This window comes from Vigna angularis, chromosome 6 (genome assembly GCF_016808095.1).
Source record: "Vigna angularis cultivar LongXiaoDou No.4 chromosome 6, ASM1680809v1, whole genome shotgun sequence".
Lineage (NCBI taxonomy): Eukaryota > Viridiplantae > Streptophyta > Magnoliopsida > Fabales > Fabaceae > Vigna > Vigna angularis.
In genome coordinates, this window is record NC_068975.1 from 24,341,429 (window position 1) to 24,364,820 (window position 23,392).

Genomic DNA, 23,392 nt, shown 5'->3' on the forward strand with positions numbered 1-23,392 from the left:
GAAGCAAAGTGATGAAGGGTAGAATAGGAAACACATGAAAATGGTTAGAATGAATAAGGTTTTATGGTGATTTTGTCTTGTAGTGGAGAATGGATCCAATGAGTGCAGTAAGAGACAAACAAAGGCACCCAATGAACCATTGCCTCTCTATTTCTTATGTCTCTCTATTCTTAATCTTATCTGCAACTGCAAGCTGCAAAAATCCTATCAATTTATCAATATTCAAATGGACCACTGTATCATATATTTAATGACACTAATTTCATTCTAAACTCAACGAGATAAATAGTAGTTTTGAAAACAACATGTACTTTCGCAAATTTAAGAAAAACAAAACATGTCAAAATTTGGAAGTAATTTTGAAATTATTAAAATTATTTACAATTCGGTTTTATTAAAGACTGAAGCATATAGATGTTTAGGTTTCGATTGTATGAGAATTGGTGTCCAAAAATTTTCATTAAATTAGAAAACATGGTATTTTTAAATTTAATTTTTATACAAAGGTTTAGGTTTAAGTTACTTTTATAATCGAAACATAAAAGTGTTTAGGCTTTGATTTTACGAATAATAGAAACTTAAATATTTGCTTAGGGTTATTATTTTTGAAGTTTACTCTCATTCAAAAGCATTTCGTTTTTATTATTATCTTTCTAACTAATTGCTTGTATTACAACTAATTGTGAAACAATAATAATAATATTAAATCAAATACTTTCTAACTTTATCTTTTTATATACTAATTGAAATATTATTATCTTTTGTACATAAATTCAAGACTATTACACGAATTCCTAAAGTCCATACATTATGTAAGGGTAGCACATATATAAAATTGTCTTATAGTTTTATATATAGATTATGGCTATTCTGATTGTAGTTTATATAATGTATTGCTTTTAATTGTATAACTTTTCAGGTTTGATATGTAGACTGTGACAAAAACAAAAATAATATTTAAAAAGATGTCTACATTAAACTTCAATTATTATTAAAATTAAAGCATAAATATGGTATTAGGTTTGGTTTGATATAATCAAAGCTTAATCACTTTTTAATTTTAAAAATTATTTAATTTTAAAGATATTAAGCTTTAGTTATTACGGAGCCTAATATATTTTTAAAATTAAATAATTTATTATATTAGAAATGTATTAGGCTTTAGTTATTAAAAAAAACAAATTCTAATATTTTTTATTTTTCATTATTTAATAATGGTTTCACTTTTAAGTTTCCTCCATAACTAAAACCTCATTGAAAGTAAAAAAAATCACCTACATGTGGATATACTTCAAATATTTAACTGAAATACAAGATCAAAAATAGTCGGTATTAAATATTTTTCTTACACTAATAAAAAAATCTTATAAACTTATTACACTAGTGCAGCGAGGGGCTTTTACCGCGGTTCATTTTCACTATACGTCGCGGTTTAAGAACCGCGGCATATTCAGCCGCGGTAGTAAGTCAGACACTTTAGGCCGCGGTTATAACCGCGGTATATCGGTTGCCGAATATGCCGCGGTTGTCGTGGGAACCGCTGCCTAAATCCCTTTTTAAAAAAAAAAAAAAAAATCCCCTATATGCCGCGGTTCAACCGCGGCAAAAGAGGGAACACGATATGCCGCGGTTGGTGTTAAAACCGCGGCCATATGTCTCGTTTTAAAAAAAACGAAGAACTATATGCCGCGGTTGTGGTTAGAACCGCGGCATATTCCCCTGCAGTTTTTTAAAATTGCAGGTCTGTTTTTGTGATATCCACTACCACAAAAACAGACCTGCATATAAAAACATGTACACAAATTCAATTTGAACATAACAAACACATGTTCAAATGTAGTTCAACATCAAATAAAGTACAAAGTCTAAGAAAATTCTATCTAATCAAATGCATTGTTTAAATCTAAGAGCTATTGTATAATCTAACTATATACTTCGCAGCAGCGTTCCTTATGAATAATAGTGACTTCTCAGGAACTGGTGTAGTAGTCTTGAATCTCTGCAAAATACAATTCATTTTATTTAGTGTATATGAATTCAACATTTGTTAAAAAATCTAAATTTGTTAAAGTTAAATATTACCGTTTCCTAGCGACTTGTGATGTGAGAACGAACAATATGGGTCATCCAATACATTACATAGTATCCACACTCATATGACCCATTTTGTCTGTTACACTACAATATATCATCACAGTTGATAATAGTTAGTTAATAACATTTGTTATAAAACAATTATAACAAAGTATGACTTTAGCATATGTCAAACCTTGAGAGAAATCCAAGCAATCTTTCTACTGTTAACAATTGATGTCCCACCCATCATCATACTTGCTGGAATAGAACTGTATATAAAAAAAGGTTTTAGCATTCAGTTATATAACAAAGAAAGTCCAAACATTGAGGTTCTTACCAATCAATTGCTTGTTTGAGTTGTGTGGGAGGAGGCCTGTGCAATGAGCAGAACCACAAAGCATAATTGTCTTGCATAGACATAACAAGAAGTTGCCAATGGCGCCTGAAATTCATAATAACGTAACTATTAAATATTAAAATCACATATGGAACATTATTATGTTAACAAAGTTGACTTACCCGGATATATAAGGCAAAAAGTATATTTTCTTGCCCCTTCCAAAACTTCTTATCAGACTCATGTTGATATGCTCAAAATCATTTGATTCATGAATTGATTGGGGATCAATGAATCCATAATCATCAGAACGCCCCAACTTATTAGTGACCCCAGACATATACCTGAAATCAAAAATTAACTTTGATATAAGGATACTTGATATACAAATGAATTTTATATATAAATAATTGGTCATAGACTTACATCGTCCATAGTTGAATAATTGAAATATTCAACTCTTGTGTTCCCGACGCAAGCTCACGGACATCTTGGCTATTAAGGTATATTGGGACCTCAGAGCCTGCCCCAAATACATTAGCATCATACTCAACCTCCAAAGGCTTATCATCAAGGATGTCAGCAAGTAGATGCAATGAAGAAAGAGGGTCATCCTCAGATAGCGGAATCTTCTCTTGTGCCTGCGTCTGTTGTTACATGAAAAGATAAGATAAGTTTTGACATCAAAAACCTTTAAAATTGAGAAGTGTAAAGAGGAATTTCATACCGAGGGGTCAGAAACTGGTTTAACCAAAAATTTAGGCCAACTGATAAACGACTTATATGCTTGTTCCACAGTGAAAATCTCTTCCGTGGACAGAGGAACCGAGGCATCTGGTATGATCATTTCATCCACTGAGACCTTCACCTCATCCTCTAATAGTTGCATACCATGACATACAGTCGCTGACCTAAACTCTGTTCCACGAGCTACCAGCACCATCTCAGTATCCTCTAAAATGTATAGCAAACATGGACTACCATCGTCCATGTCATCCTCTGGGATGGCTGATGCGGAACAACTTCCTTTTGCGCTTCTCCCTGTCAGAGTAAATGTTAGATTATACACAAGATAGAAATAATTGCACATAAATGTTTTTTAAGTTTACCTGTGGGAGGGGGAGGGATAACATGTTCCTCTATAGGAGACGACACCGGGCGCATGCTCTGAAACTGCTGCTGGTATAGCATCTGGAATTCAGCCCTCACCTCGGCCCTGATCTCCTCTCTAAGGTCTTGTCGGACCTTTTTTGTGATCTCTTCTGTCATCCTTTGTGTATCGCTGTATGAATATGAAGGCTGACGAGAAGAGCTCCCAAAATAATCTGTAATTCCTACTCCAGGACCTGCAGCACGTACACGTCCAGGGTGCTCAGGTCGTCCAATCACAGCAGCAAGAATATCCTGGCGACCCTCTGGAGTGAATTGGCCTTGGGAGCTCTGCTCAACCAAGGTGTCCTGTAACATTACAAAACACCACTATTCTTTAAATAGTTTAATGTAGTATGTATAATGACAATACTTATTATTTTAGGAACAGTGATAACTTACAATTCTTTCAGAAATCTCTCGTGCAGTGTCGGAAGAGTAGGTGCTCGATGGTCGCATACGGGCCAACTTCCATTTCTCATGTCTAGACGGTGGAGAAGGAGGCTGAGGAGGGCTACCACCCTGAGATGGTGGTGTAGCATCTGTCTTTTGCTTGAGGATTTTCTCCTCAAGCTTCCTATACCCACCACGAGATAATAGGTGGGGGTTTTTGTTGTGAGCACTTGTTCCTTGTGCTTTGCTTCTAATTGCCTGTCACATACACATTAATTAATTAGTTCATATGATATATATTTGTTAATGAGGAATTGAATAATATGAACTACACAAACCTGCCATTCCTCTGACATCCGACTCTCTTTAAAAAGCCGCCAAGTCTCCTCATCAATGAACTTATATGCACTACATGGACTTTTATGTTTAAGGTGTCCAAAGATGTATCTTGATGTCAACTTGCTTTTAAAGTTTCTGAAATTTTCTGTAACAGTTGACAAACACTTATTTCTAAGTGATGTGACATTTGGAATGTCAAATGTCATCTGAAAAAAACATAATAAAGTTGTATTAGTACAAAATTATCAATATAAACAAATTTTAATTCAAATGCTATTAACTAACTTACCAATATATCTTTCCAAATAATGTTCCGATCAACCTCGGACACATGATCAAAAGATGGAATGAGAATGCTAATCTTATCACGTGCCACTACTCCAAGGTATGATCGGAAGTCATCTGCATAGGGGCCAGTTGCCACACCCGTGGTGACATTCACATTCACCGGAGTTCTTTCACCACTATTTTTCCTGATCAATAGTTGTTTCATCCTAGTGGGTCCTCTAGTGATTTTGGTTGGGGGAGCCTCATCCCCTGAAGAATGTGGATGATCAGCCATATATCTGTCAAAATAAATAACAACATTAAATTTTATTTCAAGACTTATGTAATATCATATAAATTAACAAAACATGTAATAGTAATAATAGGAAATGTATAAAAGGAAAACTTATGTTATATTAATAAAATACTTATACAGAAATTGAAAATTCATACATAAAGATATGGATTCATCATATGTATATTCCCTCATCATGATCTGACCGAATTGCATGTAAATCATCGTCAACTAGAGATTGGTCATCCAAATTTGTTGTAGTTTGAAATGAATGGTTGTCAGCAATATAAATATTAATCAGATTGTCTTCGTTAACTTCAATTTGTTTTTTGCCTTGAAGAGCAACATACCAATGGTCAGACGCAGTATCTTTGACATAAAAAACTTGAGATGCTTGATGAACCATGATAAACGGTTCGTCTCGGTAACCCACCTTGCGAAAATCAACCAGTGTCATACCCGAGTCATCTATTTTCACACCACTCTTATTGTCAAACCACTTACACTTGAACAATGGAACAAAAAACTTGGTGTAATCAACCTCCCATATCTCTTCTATTATACCATAATATCTAATTGATCCAAGTACAGGAGATTGATCTTTTGATGTGGAAAATTGAAGTGACTCAGCTTCTAAACTGATTCCACTATTTTGTACTGTGCTTTTATCATCCAAAGTCTTCGTATAGAATGTGCAATTATTGACTTCATAACCTGTACAACACACGACATCAAACTTCAAACCATTTGCAAGCCACAATAAAGTTTCAGAAGAATGTGGCTCTTTGTCAATTTCAGATTTGAACCAAGACATAAATGTTTTGTTATGCTCCATCAATTGCCATTTCTCTGATTGTCTTGGATTTTTATTCTTAACAATGGCTTTGTGTGCTTCCAAAAAAGGGATCACCTCATCTGTGTTGTTCAATATATAAAGATGCGCTTGCAACAATTCTTCGCGATCTTTTGTCACCACATTGACACCTCGGATGCTTTTACTTGTAGAAAATTTATTCAACCATGCTGTGCGAGGAACTCCTATTGGATTCGTTGATGTCATGTAATCTGAACAAAACTCGATACTTTCTTCAGCAATATACCTTTCAATCATCGAACCTTCAGGACGATATGGATTTTTAACGTACCCTTTCAAAATCTTCATATAACGCTCAATAGGATACATCCATCTTAAGTATACCGGTCCGCACAACTTGATTTCTCTAACCAAATGAACAAGTAAATGTACCATGATGTCAAAAAAAGATGGAGGGAAAAACATCTCTAGTTGACACAAGATGATAACTATCTCGCCTTGAAGTTCATCTAACTTTGTAGGATCGATGGCTTTACTACATATTGACGAAAACCATGAACACAACCTGTTTATGGTGTGCCTAACATTTTTGGGCAAAATTCCACGAATAGCCACCGGTAACAACTGTTGCATTAAGACGTGACAATCGTGAGACTTCATGCCAACAAGCTTTAAGTCCTGCATTGACACTAAACTCTTCATATTTGAAGAGTATCCTTGTGGTACTTTGATACTCTTTAAACATACACAAAAACTTATCTTCTCTTGTTTAGACATTGTGTAACATGCAGGGGGCAAATAAGTACGTTTACCAATCTCCTTGGGTGCCAACTCTTCTCGGATATTCATGTCAACCAAATCCAAACGAGCATTCACTCCATCTTTTGTCTTTCCCTGAATGTTGAGTAATGTACCAATCAAGCTATCACACACATTCTTTTCTACATGCATCACATCTATGCAATGTCGAACATCTAACTTTGACCAATATGGAAGATCAAAGAATATTGATTTCTTCTTCCAAGGGGTCGTTACAGATGACTTCTTCGATGTTTTCCCAAATACATGATGTATTTTATTAACTTTTTCAAGAACTTGAAGGCCAGTAAGTGGATTTGGTGCTTCGTCCCTCTCTTGATCTCCATTGAATGCTTTTTTTAACCTTCGATATGGATGATTACGTTCTAGAAATCTCCGATGACGTAGATACACCGTCTTTCTTCCATGTTTCAATTGATGAGCTGCAGTGTTTTCTTCACATATAGGACACGCTTTATGACCCTTGACACTGTATCCTGACAAATTACCATAAGCAGGAAAGTCATTAATGGTGCAAAATAACATTGCACGCATCATAAAAGTCTCTGAAGCGAATGCATCAAATATTTCAACCCCATCAACCCACAAAACCTTCAAGTCTTCAACTAGTGGGCTTAGATAAACATCTATGTCATTTCCAGGCTGCTTTGGACCAGATATCATCATAGACAACATCATGTACTTCCTCTTCATGCACAATGCAGGAGATAAGTTGTAAATTATCAATATAACTGGCCAACAACTGTGATTGGTACTCAGATTACCAAATGGGTTCATTCCATCAGTGGCTAAACCAAGCCTAAGATTTCTACACTCTTTACCAAATTCGGGGAATTGTCGATCAATATTTTTCCATTGCTTTGAATCAGCTGGATGACGAAGCAGCCCGTCAATTTTTCTCTCATCTGCTTGCCATCTAAGATTTTTAGCATCTTTGGGATTCGCAAACAAACGCTTAAGTCTGGGCACTATTGGAAGGTACCAAACTACTTTCAAAACAGATCCATTTTTTTCTATCTGACCATTATCTTCACTATTGTTTTTTGACTTGTATCGTGATAAGCCACATTTTGGACACTTTGTCAAAAATTCAAACTCTTTCCTATACAAAATGCAGTCATTGGGACAAGCATGTATCCTTTTATACTCCATACCCATTGGACAAAGAATTTTCTTCGCATCATAATTACGAGTGGGCAGTGTATTTCCATCTGGCAACATTTCATTCAACAACGTCAACAGTTCTGTAAAACTCTTATCAGTACATCCATTGCTCGCCTTCAAATTCATCAGCCTTAACACCGCTGACAAACGTGTGAACTTAGTTGAACCGACATACAAAGGTGTTTCCGCATCAGTCGACATCGTCTCATACACATGAGCTTTGGCAAAATTTTCTGCTCCAACATCGCGGATCATGTCCTCCAATTTGTCTTCATCCGGTCGATCTTCTTCGATGGTGGAATCAGTAACATTTACACTTTAAGAGTCATTGGGAAAATGCATTTCTTCGCCGTGCCAGATCCATGTTGTATAGCATATTAGAAAACCATCACATATAAGATGTTCTCTAATTTGAGTTGCGTTCAACTTTCTCCCATTCAAACAGTTCACACAAGGACATCTAAACTTCACTTCATCATCACTTCTCCCCTCATTACGTTGCGCAAATTGTATAAATTCCTCTACACCTCTCTCGTACTCAGCACTAATACGTGGTAAACTAATCCAATTTCGATCCATATTCCTAAATATTACATAAAAAGATAAGCTACTAAAAATCAAACTTGCAATTTCATACATATCATTGAAACTTAGTGAATAATATTTTAAGGTTTATAAATAATACAAGAACTACAACACACATTACCAAAACTATAGCAAAAACCATACCATACATTAACAAAACTATAACAATTTCATGCATTATCAAAATTAAAGCAAAAATTATACCATACATTACCAAAACTATAGAAACTTCATACATTACCAAAACTATAGCATTATGCAAAAACTAATGAAGAAATCACGTTAAGAATGCAAAAGGGCATAAATACCTGGAAGAGGAACCGCGAAAACGCTTGGTGCAAAAAAAACGAAATCGCAGCGGAGAGGGAATGACGCGTTTCAAACGATTTTGATCGGCTAAAACTGTTTTTTATCGTCACAAATGAGAAAGGACCGAACAATTTCAAGTTTAAACGGTGAAAAATGAGTAATCGGAGATGATCGGAGTCGGAGGGAGGGAGAAAAAACGCGAAACAGAGCTTGCGGGAAGAAGACGATCACTGTTCCAAGTTTTAATTTTTAACTCTGAACGGGGGAATCTACCGCGGTTCCCTACTTAACCGCGGTATAATATAGGTATATGTCGCGGTTCCCTACTTAACCGCGGCATATACTGATTAAATAAATAATCCTAAATGGCATTTTTGAAATTATTTTCAAACTATATGCCGCGGTTCAGCGGGCAACCGCGGTATATACCTCGAAATATTTCAAATACATATTAAATTAATTTCAGATAGGCGAATATGTCGTGGTTGCTCCTAGAACCGCGGCATATACCCATGTAACGTGCTGAACACAACTGTCTGCCCAACTGCCTTATGGGGAATTTCAGTAGATGTGCAGGGGTATATGCCGCGGTTGCTCTGCGAAACCGCGGCATATACCCCTGTAACTTCTGAAATTCTCTGACTGGCAGAGAAGTTGAGAAGTTACAGGGGTATATGTCGCGGTTCTCTGGACAACCGCGGCATATACCTCAGTAACGTTTGAAATTCTCTGACCCAGTCAGCACCTGCAATTAATTGGCAGGGGAATATGCCGCGGTTCTCTGGACAACCGCGGCATATACCGCTGTTATTTAATTTTTTATTCACACGTGGCGTCAAAGGTAATGGTTGACTGGAGTATATGCTGCGGTTCTGAGCCGAACCGTGGCATATAGTTTCGATTTATTTACAAAACTGCCACCGCGCACCATTATGCTGCGGTTTCCTTGTAACCGTGGCATAATGTGCGCTGTAAAAACCCAATTTTTACTAGTGTTAATATCTTAATCCATTTGTATCTATGACTTATCACTAAGATGAATAAACTATTTGGATGAATTTATTTTTAAGTATTTTCTAGAGAAAATAAAAAATATTTTCATAAATTAAAATTAGTACATATAAATAAATAAATTGATAAAAAATTCTCATTGGTGGCTTGGATTTTTTTCACTTAAACCTTGTTTTCGTGACCAACCATACGACCACCAAATCAACCATTTTCATGCACTTGCAATATCTTTGGCTAAAATTTCGAGTTTTATAAACCTTTTTACAATAGATACTATAATTACTTTCATCAACATATATTAACTTTTTGGCTTAAAATGAACTTTATTACTTTTCACAATAACTACTTTAATATTAACTATGATGCGTGATTTCATAATGTAAAGTTCCCTTTTAAATATATAACTATCAAACTCTAATAGTTCTATCTCGTTTAAATAAAATTGTTTATAAGATACATTTCTTAAATATATATTTAAGATTTAATTATATTTTCGTATTATCAATATTATTTTAATCTCTTCGTTCATTTATAATTTATTTATTGGTTGGTATATATAACGTCACAATTGGCATGTAGCATGACACGTGTATTAAAATGGTTATTTTTATTTTTGTCTCCCACATGTGTGATATTAAAAATAAAAAAACGTATTAAATAACATTATTATATGTTAAGCAACTCATGGATATTGATAGACATGTTATTGACACATTATTATCTATTGACACATGCTAAGATTCGGTAAATATTTAATGAAAAGTTAAAATAGAAAAAAAAGAGAGAAGAAGAAGCATACAATTGAAATTTGAGGAACACAAATGGAAAAATCATATATTTATTTTGTTAAATTGGTTACAATACAAATATATTTCTTACTATTAAATTAATTTTTAAATTCGTAATCTAATCATCAAGATGATTGAAGAAGGTAAAATATATTTTGTAAATATTTTATGAAGAAGAGTAAATTAATTGGTTTTAATAATCTTGATTGTATCAGCTGTCAGAATGAATAATCCGTAAACTCTGATTAATTAATGAATAAATAAAAATATAAAAAACTTTAATATTGTATTTATATATTTTATAATTTATGTACCATATAATAGGAAGATGATGATGTCTTTCTCATTGAAGAAAAATTTTATATCCATTTCATTTTCTGCATTCAATAAATATGAAATTTAGTTTTTGAGAAATTAGATACGTTTATATCAATGTTGTACTCGTTTAAATATACATTTATATCCATGGTATACTTATTTTCGTTTCAATACCAATTTAAAAAATAAATTTTATCAACATTTATAATTATGTCGAATAATTTAAATCTTTCTCAGCAGTATTGAAACTAACATGGAAAATAGTCATAAGGATTAAGTTTATAGACGCAATAGATATCTAAAATATGATAACGTTGTACTTTCCATTTTAAATTAATGGCCTATGTCTCACTAAAGGAGATATCTCATCTCCCTAAATTATTGAAGCTGTGATTTTGTATAGATTTTCTATTAAGTACGAAAAAAGAGAGTACATAATTGATTGACTGTGAAAAAAAAATCTTTAGAAGTTTGTTTCTTAAAAATAAATAAGTCCAATTACGACTCATAAATCTGGTTGAGAAAATATACCCAAAAGAATAGGAATTGTAATAATAAAATAAATAAAGATAAAACATTTATTTGAATTTTTGTCGTTTTATTTGGCAAGGAGGATAAAGTATTGGCAGATAAGAAAGTGAAAGGTCACCTCTGAGGAAGCAAACCCTCACTAAAGATGTTTTGTAAAAGGAAGATAAATGCTTCTAAAATGTTTTTAACATATTTTTTTTCTACAGTCTTTTTTCTTAAATAAAATTATGCAGTTTCATAAAATACACGAGTTTCAACATATATAAAAAAAATATTATAGGTAAAAGAAAAAAGTGAGAGATTTTAAAATAGCAAGTTGAGGCGACTTATGCAAATAATTGTTCTTTACCTTACAATTAAAGAAACACTCATAAAAGAAAGTTTTCTCCATCTCAATTATTTATATTAATATATAAGTTGGTCTACTTATACTTTGAAGAAAAATTGTACATTGGAAATCTCCAACTAACTAAAGAATCCCAAAATGCCAATCATAGGAGCAAAATCTTCCAAAGTAAAAGCAAATCATTATAATCATAGTTTTGCCCTCACCAAACAAGGAATTAGAATGACAAAAAAAGGTAATAATCTAATAAAAATTGTACTTTATAAATATATATAACAAACGACAATAGAGGCCTTCTCTAATATTTTCCATCATATACACTCACTCTCTATCTTTTTCTTTTTCATGAGATTGGAATTAATTACACAAATTAGCATAGGACAAAATTCTCTAATTAGATTTACCAAAATGCTCACTTCTATAGCTCTAGCACTCTTCACTCTTCACTCTTCTAAGCTGCACAAAAACTTAGTCCCGAGGGTACTTTCGGAATTCTACGAAATACAAAACCGAATACGACAAAAACTTAGTACAATTACTAAACAGTCCCTGAGTTTTTCGCGAAAGGAGGAAATGACTCTTAATTTGGCCACGTCAGGAACTCGTCCGGGTCAAACTCGCCGAACTCTTCCTTCGCGTAGCGCTGATTCAGCACGCCCATGTTAACATCCGTCAGACTAAACGGCGCATCGATGTCAAACCCGAATGCATCGACCTCGCCGTAACGGAAACCGTCGAACGGCGAGGAGTCTCCGTCGCAGTATGTGAGGACAGACGTCGGCGACGCGAAACCGTCGCCGGAACAGGCCGCCTCCGGGGGTGAAACGTGGAGTTCTCTTTTTCCGTTAGCGGCGACGGGGAAGTTGGTGACGGCGTCAGGCCCCTTGAGCTTCACGGCGGCCTCGTCGTACACGGCGGCGGCTTCCTCCGCCGTGTCGAAGGTACCGAGCCAGACCCGTTTTCTTTGGGTCGGGTCGCGGATCTCGGCGGTCCATCGTCCCCATGGTCTCTGCCGGACACCTCGGAACTTGTTCCGGCGGCGAGGGGCGGCGGGCCGCTTCTCGGGTTGGGTAAAAGGGGTGGGGTTGGTGGAAAAAGAAGGGGTTATCGTTGGGGGTTCCGGGATAAAGGGAAAGTTTATAGTGATGTGGGTGATTTCTCTTTTCACTTTTTTGTGTTTAGATGGGCTTTTGGGGCCGTCGTCGTCGCCGGAGGATTCGGAGTCGGTGGCGTCGTGGTCGGTGAGGATGACCCGGAGGAGCTTCTTGTGCGGTGGTTGGGGGTTTTTGGGGGGTTTGCATGGTGGGTGGGTGTAAAAATTAGAGCTTGAGGTTGGTGGGTTGAAGGGGTGGGAGAGATTCATGGTTGGTTGGAGGGACATGAAAGGTTGGTTTGTGTCACTCATGTTAAGAAAGAGAATGAAGAAAGGGAAAAGGTGATGGTTTTAATTGCATGAAGGAAGAGTGAAAAAGGAAAGAGGGAGGTTTTGGGTGGTTATTCCAAAGGGTAAGGAAGAGAGAGAGAGAAGATGTTGTTAGAGAGGTTGGCGGGAAAGAGGCGAAGAGTGTGGAGAGAAGGAAGCAAGGTGAGTGAAGTAGGATTAAAGGGTATTTATGGTGCAGCACGGGGTGTGTCCCCATTGGAGGATGAACCAAATATTTTTCTCGTGAAGGTCAGGGATTTCATTTCGGTAACCAATTGAAGGATAGAGAGAGAGAGAGAGAGAGAGAGAGAGAGAGAAGATTCGAGGGAAAATGGAGTGAGTGAGTGAGTGAGGGTCTTAGTGGGGAGGGTCATGAATCACTCTGTGTGTGTACATTCATGTCGCTGTCGGCAACATAAAATCTTTTTGCCACCAAAATCTATTTTATGTGTCCATTTCTCTTAACTAAACTATAATCTCACTTTATTATCAAAAGCATTTTCAATTTTTGTCCCTTTAATTCAGGGAGCAATCTATTATTCAAAACGAGCTTAATAGTCTGCATTTTAATATTATGTTTACATGTTTCTTGAATGTTTACAATATAATGTCTCTCTATTTTATATAAGGATTTGAAAAATGATTGTAGGAAAGCGATGTGCAAAGAAAGAACATGGCATCTTTCCACGTTGGTGAATCTGAAACCACGCAATTCTTATGGTTCCATGGATGGTGGAATTTTGTAATTAGGTGATTAGAGATGAATGGGAGGTAGAAGGAGGCGAAGCAAAACCTTGAAACTGCGAACTTGACGTGACTTTTTATAGTTTGTTTTTAAAGCGTGGCATGGCGTGAATAAAAGAAGAATAAAAGGAAAAGGAAGAAATGGGTGAGTGAATGAGTAGTGGAAAGTATGGTATACCGTTGAGCATTGGGCTAATCCAACCCATGATGACTTTGCAGATGGCAGTAATATCTTTCAGTACAATATTTTGCAGACTTTGTCTATTCTCTGTCAGACACCGCTGAACGGGATTACTTAATTAACAGTACCTGATTGAGTTGGAATATATAATCAATCGTACAAATAAAAAGATAAAAAGGTCAAGGTTTCTTTAAATTTTTAATGTGCTATTTTACTTTTGGGTGACTACACGATAAAATATTGTCACGTAATTTAGAGACACAGTGTAATGCTACACATGCAACTTTGATCCTATGACTTGAACCCACACTCTTTATTCAAATTGGCTTGAACTACTTGTCTAGCGCTCAAATCATACGAAAAATGGTAAACGAATAGGGGAAATTGCCATGAGAGATTATAAATTTGCCCATAGACATTCCCAATAGATAAATCAACATCCTCGTGAGGAAAGAGGCGGATGAACAATAGCTATGAATGAATTAAACAATAGAAAGAAAACGTTAACATCATAAGAAGGGTCCAAGTATTGTAGGGAGGAGGAATTTCCTCAAAAAGTTTAATTATGTTAGGTTTTGGCTTGAAAGGGAAGCAAAGACAAGTAAGCATGCTAGTTAGTCGAGGACGTGTCACATTATCAACGTTGAGTCCACAAGATGCATTGCATTTACAGATGAATCACCCCTCCTTTACTTTTGCTTGTTAATTAAGACATGACTCTTCGGATTAGTCTCTTTATTTATATATATATATATATATATATATATATATATATATATATATATATATATATATATATATATATATACTCTGATTAGTCCCCTCGCTGCTTTAATCAGCCACTGTTCTTATATTATATTATTTACCATTGACTTCAATCGAAGCTACTTGTGGTGACCTCACCTTGAACGTGTCTCTGTCGTGCAGCAGCATACCGAGTGGTTTCCAGCAGGCATATTTCTGCACTAGACATTAAATTCTGAGGTCAAACATAATATCGTACAACAGTGTTTCAGGATCTTTTCATTTCATTTGCATGACTTTGGAACAAAAATAGGAGTATTTTCCTGTGTAGGGGATCCTTTTAATTTACTTCCTCCATTCCTTTAGTTTTTCAGTTTGCTGCACGTCAGAGCACGTCCGCGACGAGAATCACGACAGCTCTCTCTCCAGAAGGACAACTCTTTTTTTTCACCAAATCGTGACAATTCTTTTGTTTCTACCAGAAAATGAAAAAGGTAAAAGTCGGCTTCAAGAGACAGTTGGTCCATTACATGTTCATAACTATAGTTTCTTTAATTACCACTCATTTGGAATAGCATGTCTACATGCAGAAAGCTTGTGCGACATTATAATACAATTTCATCCCATGACCAATGTCTTCAAAGGAAATACTCACAAGTGATAATTAATTCACTTACCATGGTTCAGTTTCACTGACAAGTAAAGACAATATTTCATGAAAAGCATCTTTTGTTTCCTCAGAACATGATTGAGCTGCTACAGGAGGAGAATTATCATCCATAGCATATTTCTGTGTCCAACTGGGAGCAGTGGCTTCATACTTAACCCTGTCAGCCTTGTACATGTGTGTGCAATTTCAGGCATAAGCAAGTCATCAGGGTTGGGATCCGTCAATAGTGAGCAAATAGACAAAAGAACCTATAATAGTGGATGTCAGTTTTTTCAAGTTTTGAAACAGCGCCATCATGTCATACATGCGGTTGACATTATTCCTTACGCAGATCAATTAAAGAAGTTAAATATCTCTGAATCATATGTACTCATTAAGGTGACTTGAAAATTATACCTTAAGTCAACGGAAAGAATAGACTTCTATTTTACGCTACTTCTATAACTAAAAGATTACTACAACGAACTCTTACAAAATCAATAAATTTCCAAAAGCTAATGTTATTTCCACAATTCCACTTCACATTTTCACGACATTTTTTTCTCCATCTTCCATTACATCACTCAATCTATTCCACACTTCTCTCCTTACCGTACAAAGTGACACGAGAATGTTAAGAGGGAATGAATAACCATCACTCTTTCAATATAATTCTTTAACATAAGCAGTAAACAAGTCATTAATTAAATTTCGAGACATTAAAACATCATGACACAACAGTTTCACATATGACTAGAAACTAAACAAGGTACAGTACATGATAGCCGATTTTTATGCTTGAAAATAATCTCATTCCTCGATTTGAGTATAAGCTCCAATTGCTCAACATTTATAGCCTAAGTAGAAGTGATTTTGGGAGTTACTCTGCTAAAAAAAAGTTCATACTTTAATATTTCCGGCCGTAACAAGGTTTTTATTCATGAACTTCGTAGCCACGAGCAATAATATGCCAGAAATACATATTATTCCAATGTAGAATGTCAAAGTAAGAGGATATGGTAACACAGAAATTACAGCTAGATATGCATAGTAAGTGACAAATGCTAAAACCGTTATGCAAAATCACAAAACATTAAGAAAAACAAGTAATATCAAACCATAGAAATGGTTAGGATCGGGCTCCATTGTTCTTTTAGAATGTCAAGACATATAATTCCATTACTGTTGATGTTTGGGTGGAATACCTTAGTCCTAAGTGCAACCTACAGTACTTAAAGACGTTAAATTCAGAATTTCTAAACTATTAACACTTGACAGATGTTAAAGATATTAACAAACTTGACTAGCAGCCAGCATGGGTGCTTAAGATCATCAGTCCACATATCAAGAAAAATAATGCATACAAAAGACAGGAATGAAACAAGCAAAGAACAGGAAAATTCTTAACATGAGAAAACTCAAGACGATAATAACATCCAACAATTTAATTGCTACTAGGAATGCTTTCCAACACCAATCTTCACTAAATGTGCGAGAAAAGGCAATACAATTTGTATCAGAGGTGCTGCAAAAAAAAAAAACAAGAAAAAAACAACGAAAAAATAATTGGTAATGGAATAAGAACAATGCTCCCCAAAGTCACAGAAATATTCCCTTGTCTTCAATTTCTTTTTCCAAATCTGATATCATCCCCTCACAAACGATTCCCCAATCACCACATAAAACACACAGCACTCCTCTCCTCTAGCTAACTCTCCACTAATAGATAATATTAGGCATCATACTGTTTGGACTTTCAGATGACATGTCTAAAACGGCCTATCCCACTTAGAAGGTAGATTCCTACCAATACAACCGGGTATTAAAGTTTCCATGTCTTCAAGGCAAAAACTGGGATTTCCATAAATAGAAGTTGCCATTTCCCATGAGACTTCCACAGGATCAGCCATTCCTGCACATTGTTGCCTGTCCTAGTGGCCAAAAAAGCTTCAAGACTAGGGGGCTCCAAATTAGTAACAACAAGCCCTGGAGGTAAAGTTGTAATAGCAGAACAACTCTTCACTGATCATTTGAACTGTGAAAAATGAAAAATCAGGTGAATACAATCAAAGTCTGAAATGAAAGCTCAAGTTTGTTGGCGTACTCTCCCCCACATGACAGCACCTGAAAGTATCCATAGTAACAAGGAGTCAGCTTGGAGGCTGACCACACAAGAGACAGATTGTTGTCTATGAGGAGAAAGCTTCACAATTATCCAATCTCCAAGAGGATAAGTAACATGTCTCCGGCGAGCATCAACATATTTCTTCATTGTTTGCTAAGCACGATACAAATGAAATTTGAGTTGGCAAAAAGCCTCATCGCAGTCCATAGCTACATATACCATTGTGAATTTGCTCTGAAGCAAAGCAACAAGGAAGGTGACTACAATGGATAGATAACCAAACAAAGGAAATTTTCTTTGCAAAGTAACACTCTCGAATCCAAGATATCTCAAGTTGGGGGTTAGTGTGTTGTATAAGACCAAAATAATGTCGTCAACTCAAGATGACATTGCAACAGAGGCATCTCAGTCATGACAACAATATGCACCTCGACCCTAATAGCATCCCAAAACAAGATTAATATGGTTGATTGAGAATTAGACAACAAGTCAGGTTTGAAAAACCCTAAACAACCAAGGAAAGGCACTCACCTACATAATCTAGGCCTATCCCAGTAAAAGCCCACAGAGGTACTATAAATAACATTGTTCACAAGGTAAGAATAACATATTCAATATAGCATTTATTGCTTTCATACACACATACAGTGTTGGAGTGTCTTTACAGATAACCCGACCATTCGAACATTGGAAGGCATGAATAGAATGAACATTTCAACCTTTGCAGTAAGATAACTAGATATATCTCAGATTGAGAAGAAGATAGTTGAGTAGTGTTTCCTATGGACGTGTCTTATGAGTATATTTCGGCTCAATAAAAACATTTGACATCCACCATGAGATTGATATATATCTAGACTACATGGTGTTCACTAGAAATATGACAAACAAGCAATCCGTACCAAAACCATCTAGTAACAAGATAACTCTGATGTTAGAACTCCAAAAAGAGTTGTTAGAGTTGGTGAAGCACTACGTTGAAGAAATGGTCAACCTTGGAGAAGAAAATGCACGTATGCAGAGAAAGTGAGTAGAAGCCAGTCAACATAAAATAGAGACCAAAGTAGGCAGCACTCAACATACTAACCCGACAATGAGCACCATGATGACAGCCTCAAGTACACATTGGAATCCCTTTGTGGATGGAATTGCAAAAACCCCGTTGTCAACCAACTAGAAGGCCTTCACTTTGGACCGATATGATCGAAGCACAAACCTTGACAAAGACATAGATGTTTATGTGACACAACACAAGTCAATCTTTATACAATTGATGACACCATATTCTACCGGTTCTTCCCCACTTCGCTTAAAGGAGTATCTTTGAGTTGGTTTACTAGGTTCCTTCCTTTTTCCATTGACTGCTTCAACACCCTGGTAACTCGTTACACAATTTGCAGCTTAAAGGAGTATCTTTAAGTTGGTTTACTAGGTTCCTTCCTTTTTCCATTGACTGCTTCAACACCCTGGTAACTCGTTACACAATTTGCAAGAAGTCGACCACACCAATTCACCTTAATAGCCTTAGTCAATATCTGGAAAAGGAGGAATCCTTGCAGATTTTCATGGAGATGTTTGGAAAGATATCCCTCAATGTCCACAACTTGAACCCTAAAGTAGCTTTGCATCATATGGTAACTACATTGAGGTCGGGACCCTTTACAGATAGTTTGTGCATGAAACCCGCAACTAATTGGATGAGTTAAGGCAGAAGGCAGCCAAACTTATACAGCTCAAGGAGCTGAAAAACTTTAGAAATAAGATAGGGGACGAAAGCAACTCATTTGAGAATAAGCTACACCCAAAGACAATACCAAAAAGGTAAGAGCTTGGATCAGGGAACCAAGAACACCCAAAATTTGCATGGTACACACCATTGAATGTCACGAGGTCGTGTATCTTAAAGGAAGCCCTCAATACACACCTTTTAGTGACACCCAAGAAGATGCAAACCCCTCCCAACACAGACCTCAGCCACCAATGCTGTTACCATCAAAATTTTGGATGTACCACTAATGAATGCTTAACCCTCAAGGATAAGATTGAGGAGTTGATTCCAACTAGACATCTTAGACATTTTGTTAGAAGGAGGAAGTCAAAGGATCTAGAGGTAAGTCAAGGAGATATGAAAGTGATAACTAAAGGGAAAATCACTATGATCGTGACTAGGACAATTACCACAACTGCCCTTAAGGGTGGAGTATTCAACACCATCTCTGAAGGATTTGCAAGAGATAGGTCCTCGACAGTGGCTCATAAAAGACACTTGCATGTGGTATAATCAGTGAATGTTGTAACAATTCCACCAAGATACCCCCTTAATAACCTTACACATGTTGATTTCAATGTTATAGATCCCAAGAAGAACAACCCCATGGTAATACTGGTTGAAATTGAGAATTTCACGATCATGAAAACTCTAGTTAATTAGGACAATTACGTGGACATTCTACATGGGAAGATGTTTAACAACAATCACCGTATAAGGTACAAATGCACACATCATATACGAGTAATTAATGCAAACAATGTAAAAAAAAAAAAAAAACCTTTGAAGTGGATAGAAGAACTTCATTTATTAAGCAAAATCGATCATATGTCAGTATGATACAAACTTTTACAAAAAAAACTGGGGGCAAGATTGCCACTAGGAGTGTATGATTGTCATTGCCATTCTCTTTGGCTCGACCACCCTCTTCAGTCAGAGGAACAACGTCAACCTCAGGGATGTCATTGATTGATACCAATGACTTTTTATAGACATCATTTTTTACATCAAATCGCTCGTTGGCTAGGATGTCAAATAGTAGGGCAGCTTGCCAGAACACTTTATGAAAACCTTCCTCATGCTCAACCAAGATGTATTGTTGCAACTCCACAAGCTCCAAAGATGTTTTCTCCCAAGCATGTTTCTCTTCAACATGGGCAACACTCATATCCATTAGTTCATGCCTAACACTCCTCTCTTTCTCTTTAGCCTGGAAACAACGATTTTTCCAAGAATTCAAGCTAGATGACAATTCCTTTTCCAAATTTCCTTCATCGATAGACAAATCAAACATTTTGCTTTTTAATTCAAACAACTCGGCCTCCATCTTCTCCCTTTCATCAGTCTCTTTAACCAAGGTAGAACCAAAATACTGACCCAAAACTAAAGCGCAACATTATAACTCCATGAAAGCATCCAAGACCACTATAGGTTCTAATCGATTAATAATACTAGCTTTAGCATCTGTCAATGAGATGTTGACACCTTTGCGGATACGCATCTCGGTACCCAACAAAACTATCAATCCCTGTTAGGGCCTCCACTAACTCGCTCAGTAGATTCCTCAATAAGAGGTTGCTCAGTGGATGACATTTCCCTCTTCATTTTTCCAGGGAGACAAAGTTCCACCATAGTTGATTGGACATCGACAACGGCAGAAGATCCACCACTGCCAACAATCTTGCCCTCAACAATTTACTTCCGCCTCAAGTCCCTAGCTTCAATCTTGCCCTCAGCAATCAGCTTTTGCCACAAGACCCTATATAGATTCTTCTTACTAAGGTTAGCTTCAACGTGGGCCATAATTAAATAAATAGAGGATACCATACAAATCTGTGCGAGGATGCGAGGAAACAAGAACATTAACAATTTTCTTAGTAGTGAGTTGTGGAGGAAGTTGGTCGAGGATCCCCACGATCCTCTTATCATCGTTAGTCATCATGTCTCTAGGCCAATCATGATACTTAACAGGATCTCAGGTCCAGTAGACAGGGAACTTTGGCATGTACCCAACATATAAATGTTTGAACAATAGACGATCATTGGTACATAGAACAACAGAGGCATCTCAATCTCGGCCCACTCTATGGCTGAAGGGGACTCCTCACACTAATATTGTTGCTAAGAGAAAACGTAGTTGCCAAAGACTCTATCTTATCCTTAAATCTATCAACCCCCTCGAATTTACTCGAAGGCATATCAGGATTAGTACATGAAACCATACTTGGAAAAGTAAGTAATACAATGCCCCACTTCAGATGAAGATCAGGCCTTTCGGTACAGGTGGTACCCAATTGCAAAATGAACCCCTATTTTATAGACACTTGGACAAGCCCTCTCATTTACTCTGCACAATCCTGAACCATTAGATCCTTTCAAATCCAATGACTACAACACATGACCCTTGCCCTTTCCAAGCAAGGGTCATCTTTGACAACCCTTCACATCATTCATCAAGTCTTTTCGTCGCCACGTTCCTTGAGATTAGGGGATACTATGTCTATAACAGCAGATAACCAATGTAACACTCTCAAATCCAACATATCTCAAGCTTAGGGGGCTTAGTGATACGACTGTCGCGGTCATACAAATTTGATGTGCAAAAATTAATGCAGTATAACTAGGAAGTGACTCCTAGGTCGTCTCTCGAAGACCAAATTGGGTTCGGTTCAATCTCAGATCTAACATGAAGTGGGGGGGTTTTTGTAGATGTTTTGTGCGGTAAAATAAATTAAAATTAAAAACAACAGTGCAGAAAACGTAAATGACAGGAATGAAGAAAATACAGAAAAACGGTAAATTTGGGAAAACGGTAAAAATGGAATTTAACTTTATAAATTGGAAATGAAATTTTGACAGAATTAAAATGCAAAGCTAAAATTCAACAGAAAATGAAAGTAATTGCATCCAAAATATAAAATTAAAAACAGAATTGTAAATGAACTGTAATAGGTAGATGAAAATAGAATTCAACAACATCAATTGAGAAATGCAGAATGAAAATTATGATTAACATTCAACTTGAAACTGGAAATTAAAGAAACACAACCTCCCCAAAGGGGAGGAGAAAACCAAAGCCAGAATGTAAATTGCTTCCTAATTCCTACTCCTAAAATCTAATGCATTTCTCCTTTGCTGCCCATTCCATTTTATAGCCAGAATTCTGAACGTGAATTGCTGGCCTCCCAAACCCGTGAGTTTCCAGTAAAAACCGTGACCTTCTTTTGATTCAATGTGGTCCCCTCCAAAATGCTGCTGCCCAAGCTGCTTGATTGTGCAGGCCGTGATTGTGGCTTCTTCATCCACCTCCATATTTGTTGCCAACTTCTCTGCAGATGGGGAACCCTTTCTCACTTCCATGTTGTCCATCACGTGCACATCCATTCTCTGAACATTCCAGTCATCACCACCTTTTTGCTGCTGGTCTGCTTCCGTGAAGACCACTGCTACTGGCTGGACAATGCATCTACATGTATGTGGCTCTTCATTTCTTGCTGACAATCCTTCATGCTGGACTTTGGTTATCACGCTTCCAGCTCTGGAACGCTACCTACGTGATGCTGCTGTTGGACGAGCCAAGTGTGGCTGCTGCACGTTCTCTATTGTGAAGGCTACAGCTGCTGGACAAAGATCTCTTCTTTACTGGGTGCATGAATGAAGCGCTACTGCACCTTGGCTGGCCGTGAGCTTCTCAAAGCTTCATTGCTGGTCCGTAAATCTCCAAGAGAATTCTCCCGTGACAGTTACAGCCCATAATTCAGCATATCTTACATTTGAATATAATATGAAATGTGACTTTGGTCGTGTGGTTCTGGTCTCTCCTTCAATGGTGGTGGCCCTTCCTTCTTTTATGTTGTCTCCCACTAAGAGAAATAAGCCTCCCATATTGCCGAATTGGTTTACATGTGAAAATGAGTCACCAAGGCCACCCAATAAATTAGCATATGTTTCTCCCAACAAAAGTAAATGGCAGTGGCTTTCCATTGGATAACCATGTGTAGTATTTCTTCCTTCAAAATCATGGACCCATATTTATTTGGACAGCCGTGTGCTTCTTAACAAGTGTGGCCCCTCCATTATGTTTCATCAATTGGCAAAGAATGAATAGGCTTTTAGCATGAATTGGCCGTGTGATTTTTGGTTGCAGTAATGGCACTACAAAATCAACACCTCATTACAAAATATAATCTAAGGTAAAACTTTGCAAAATAGAATTT

General features: G+C 36.6%; 2 protein-coding genes across 2 annotated transcripts; both read right to left on the reverse strand.

The window, feature by feature from the left end:
* Positions 1 to 11,857: 11,857 nt before the first annotated feature.
* Positions 11,858 to 13,367, reverse strand: LOC108341750 (pathogenesis-related genes transcriptional activator PTI6). Its single transcript, XM_017579397.2, has one exon. It carries the CDS (start codon positions 12,944 to 12,946, stop codon positions 12,122 to 12,124), a length of 825 nt encoding a protein of 274 aa, XP_017434886.1. The 5' UTR covers positions 12,947 to 13,367; the 3' UTR covers positions 11,858 to 12,121.
* Positions 13,368 to 15,155: 1,788 nt separating this feature from the next.
* Positions 15,156 to 21,450, reverse strand: LOC128197443 (uncharacterized). The gene is made up of 2 exons (XM_052879382.1): positions 20,023 to 21,450; positions 15,156 to 15,551 (listed from the first exon to the last, which is right to left on the reverse strand). Exons 1-2 carry the CDS (start codon positions 20,500 to 20,502, stop codon positions 15,390 to 15,392), a joined length of 642 nt encoding a protein of 213 aa, XP_052735342.1. The 5' UTR covers positions 20,503 to 21,450; the 3' UTR covers positions 15,156 to 15,389.
* Between the last annotated feature and the right edge of the window lie 1,942 nt (positions 21,451 to 23,392).

Coding starts and splice junctions, on each gene's coding strand:
- LOC128197443 (XM_052879382.1), bottom strand. CDS start 20,502: ATGGAGGCCGAGTTGTTTGAATTAAAAAGCAAAATGTTTGATTTGTCT. Junction 15,552..20,022: donor CCCCAGTTTTTTTTGTAAAA/GTTTGTATCATA, acceptor CCACTATTATAG/GTTCTTTTGTCTATTTGCTC.
- LOC108341750 (XM_017579397.2), bottom strand. CDS start 12,946: ATGAGTGACACAAACCAACCTTTCATGTCCCTCCAACCAACCATGAAT.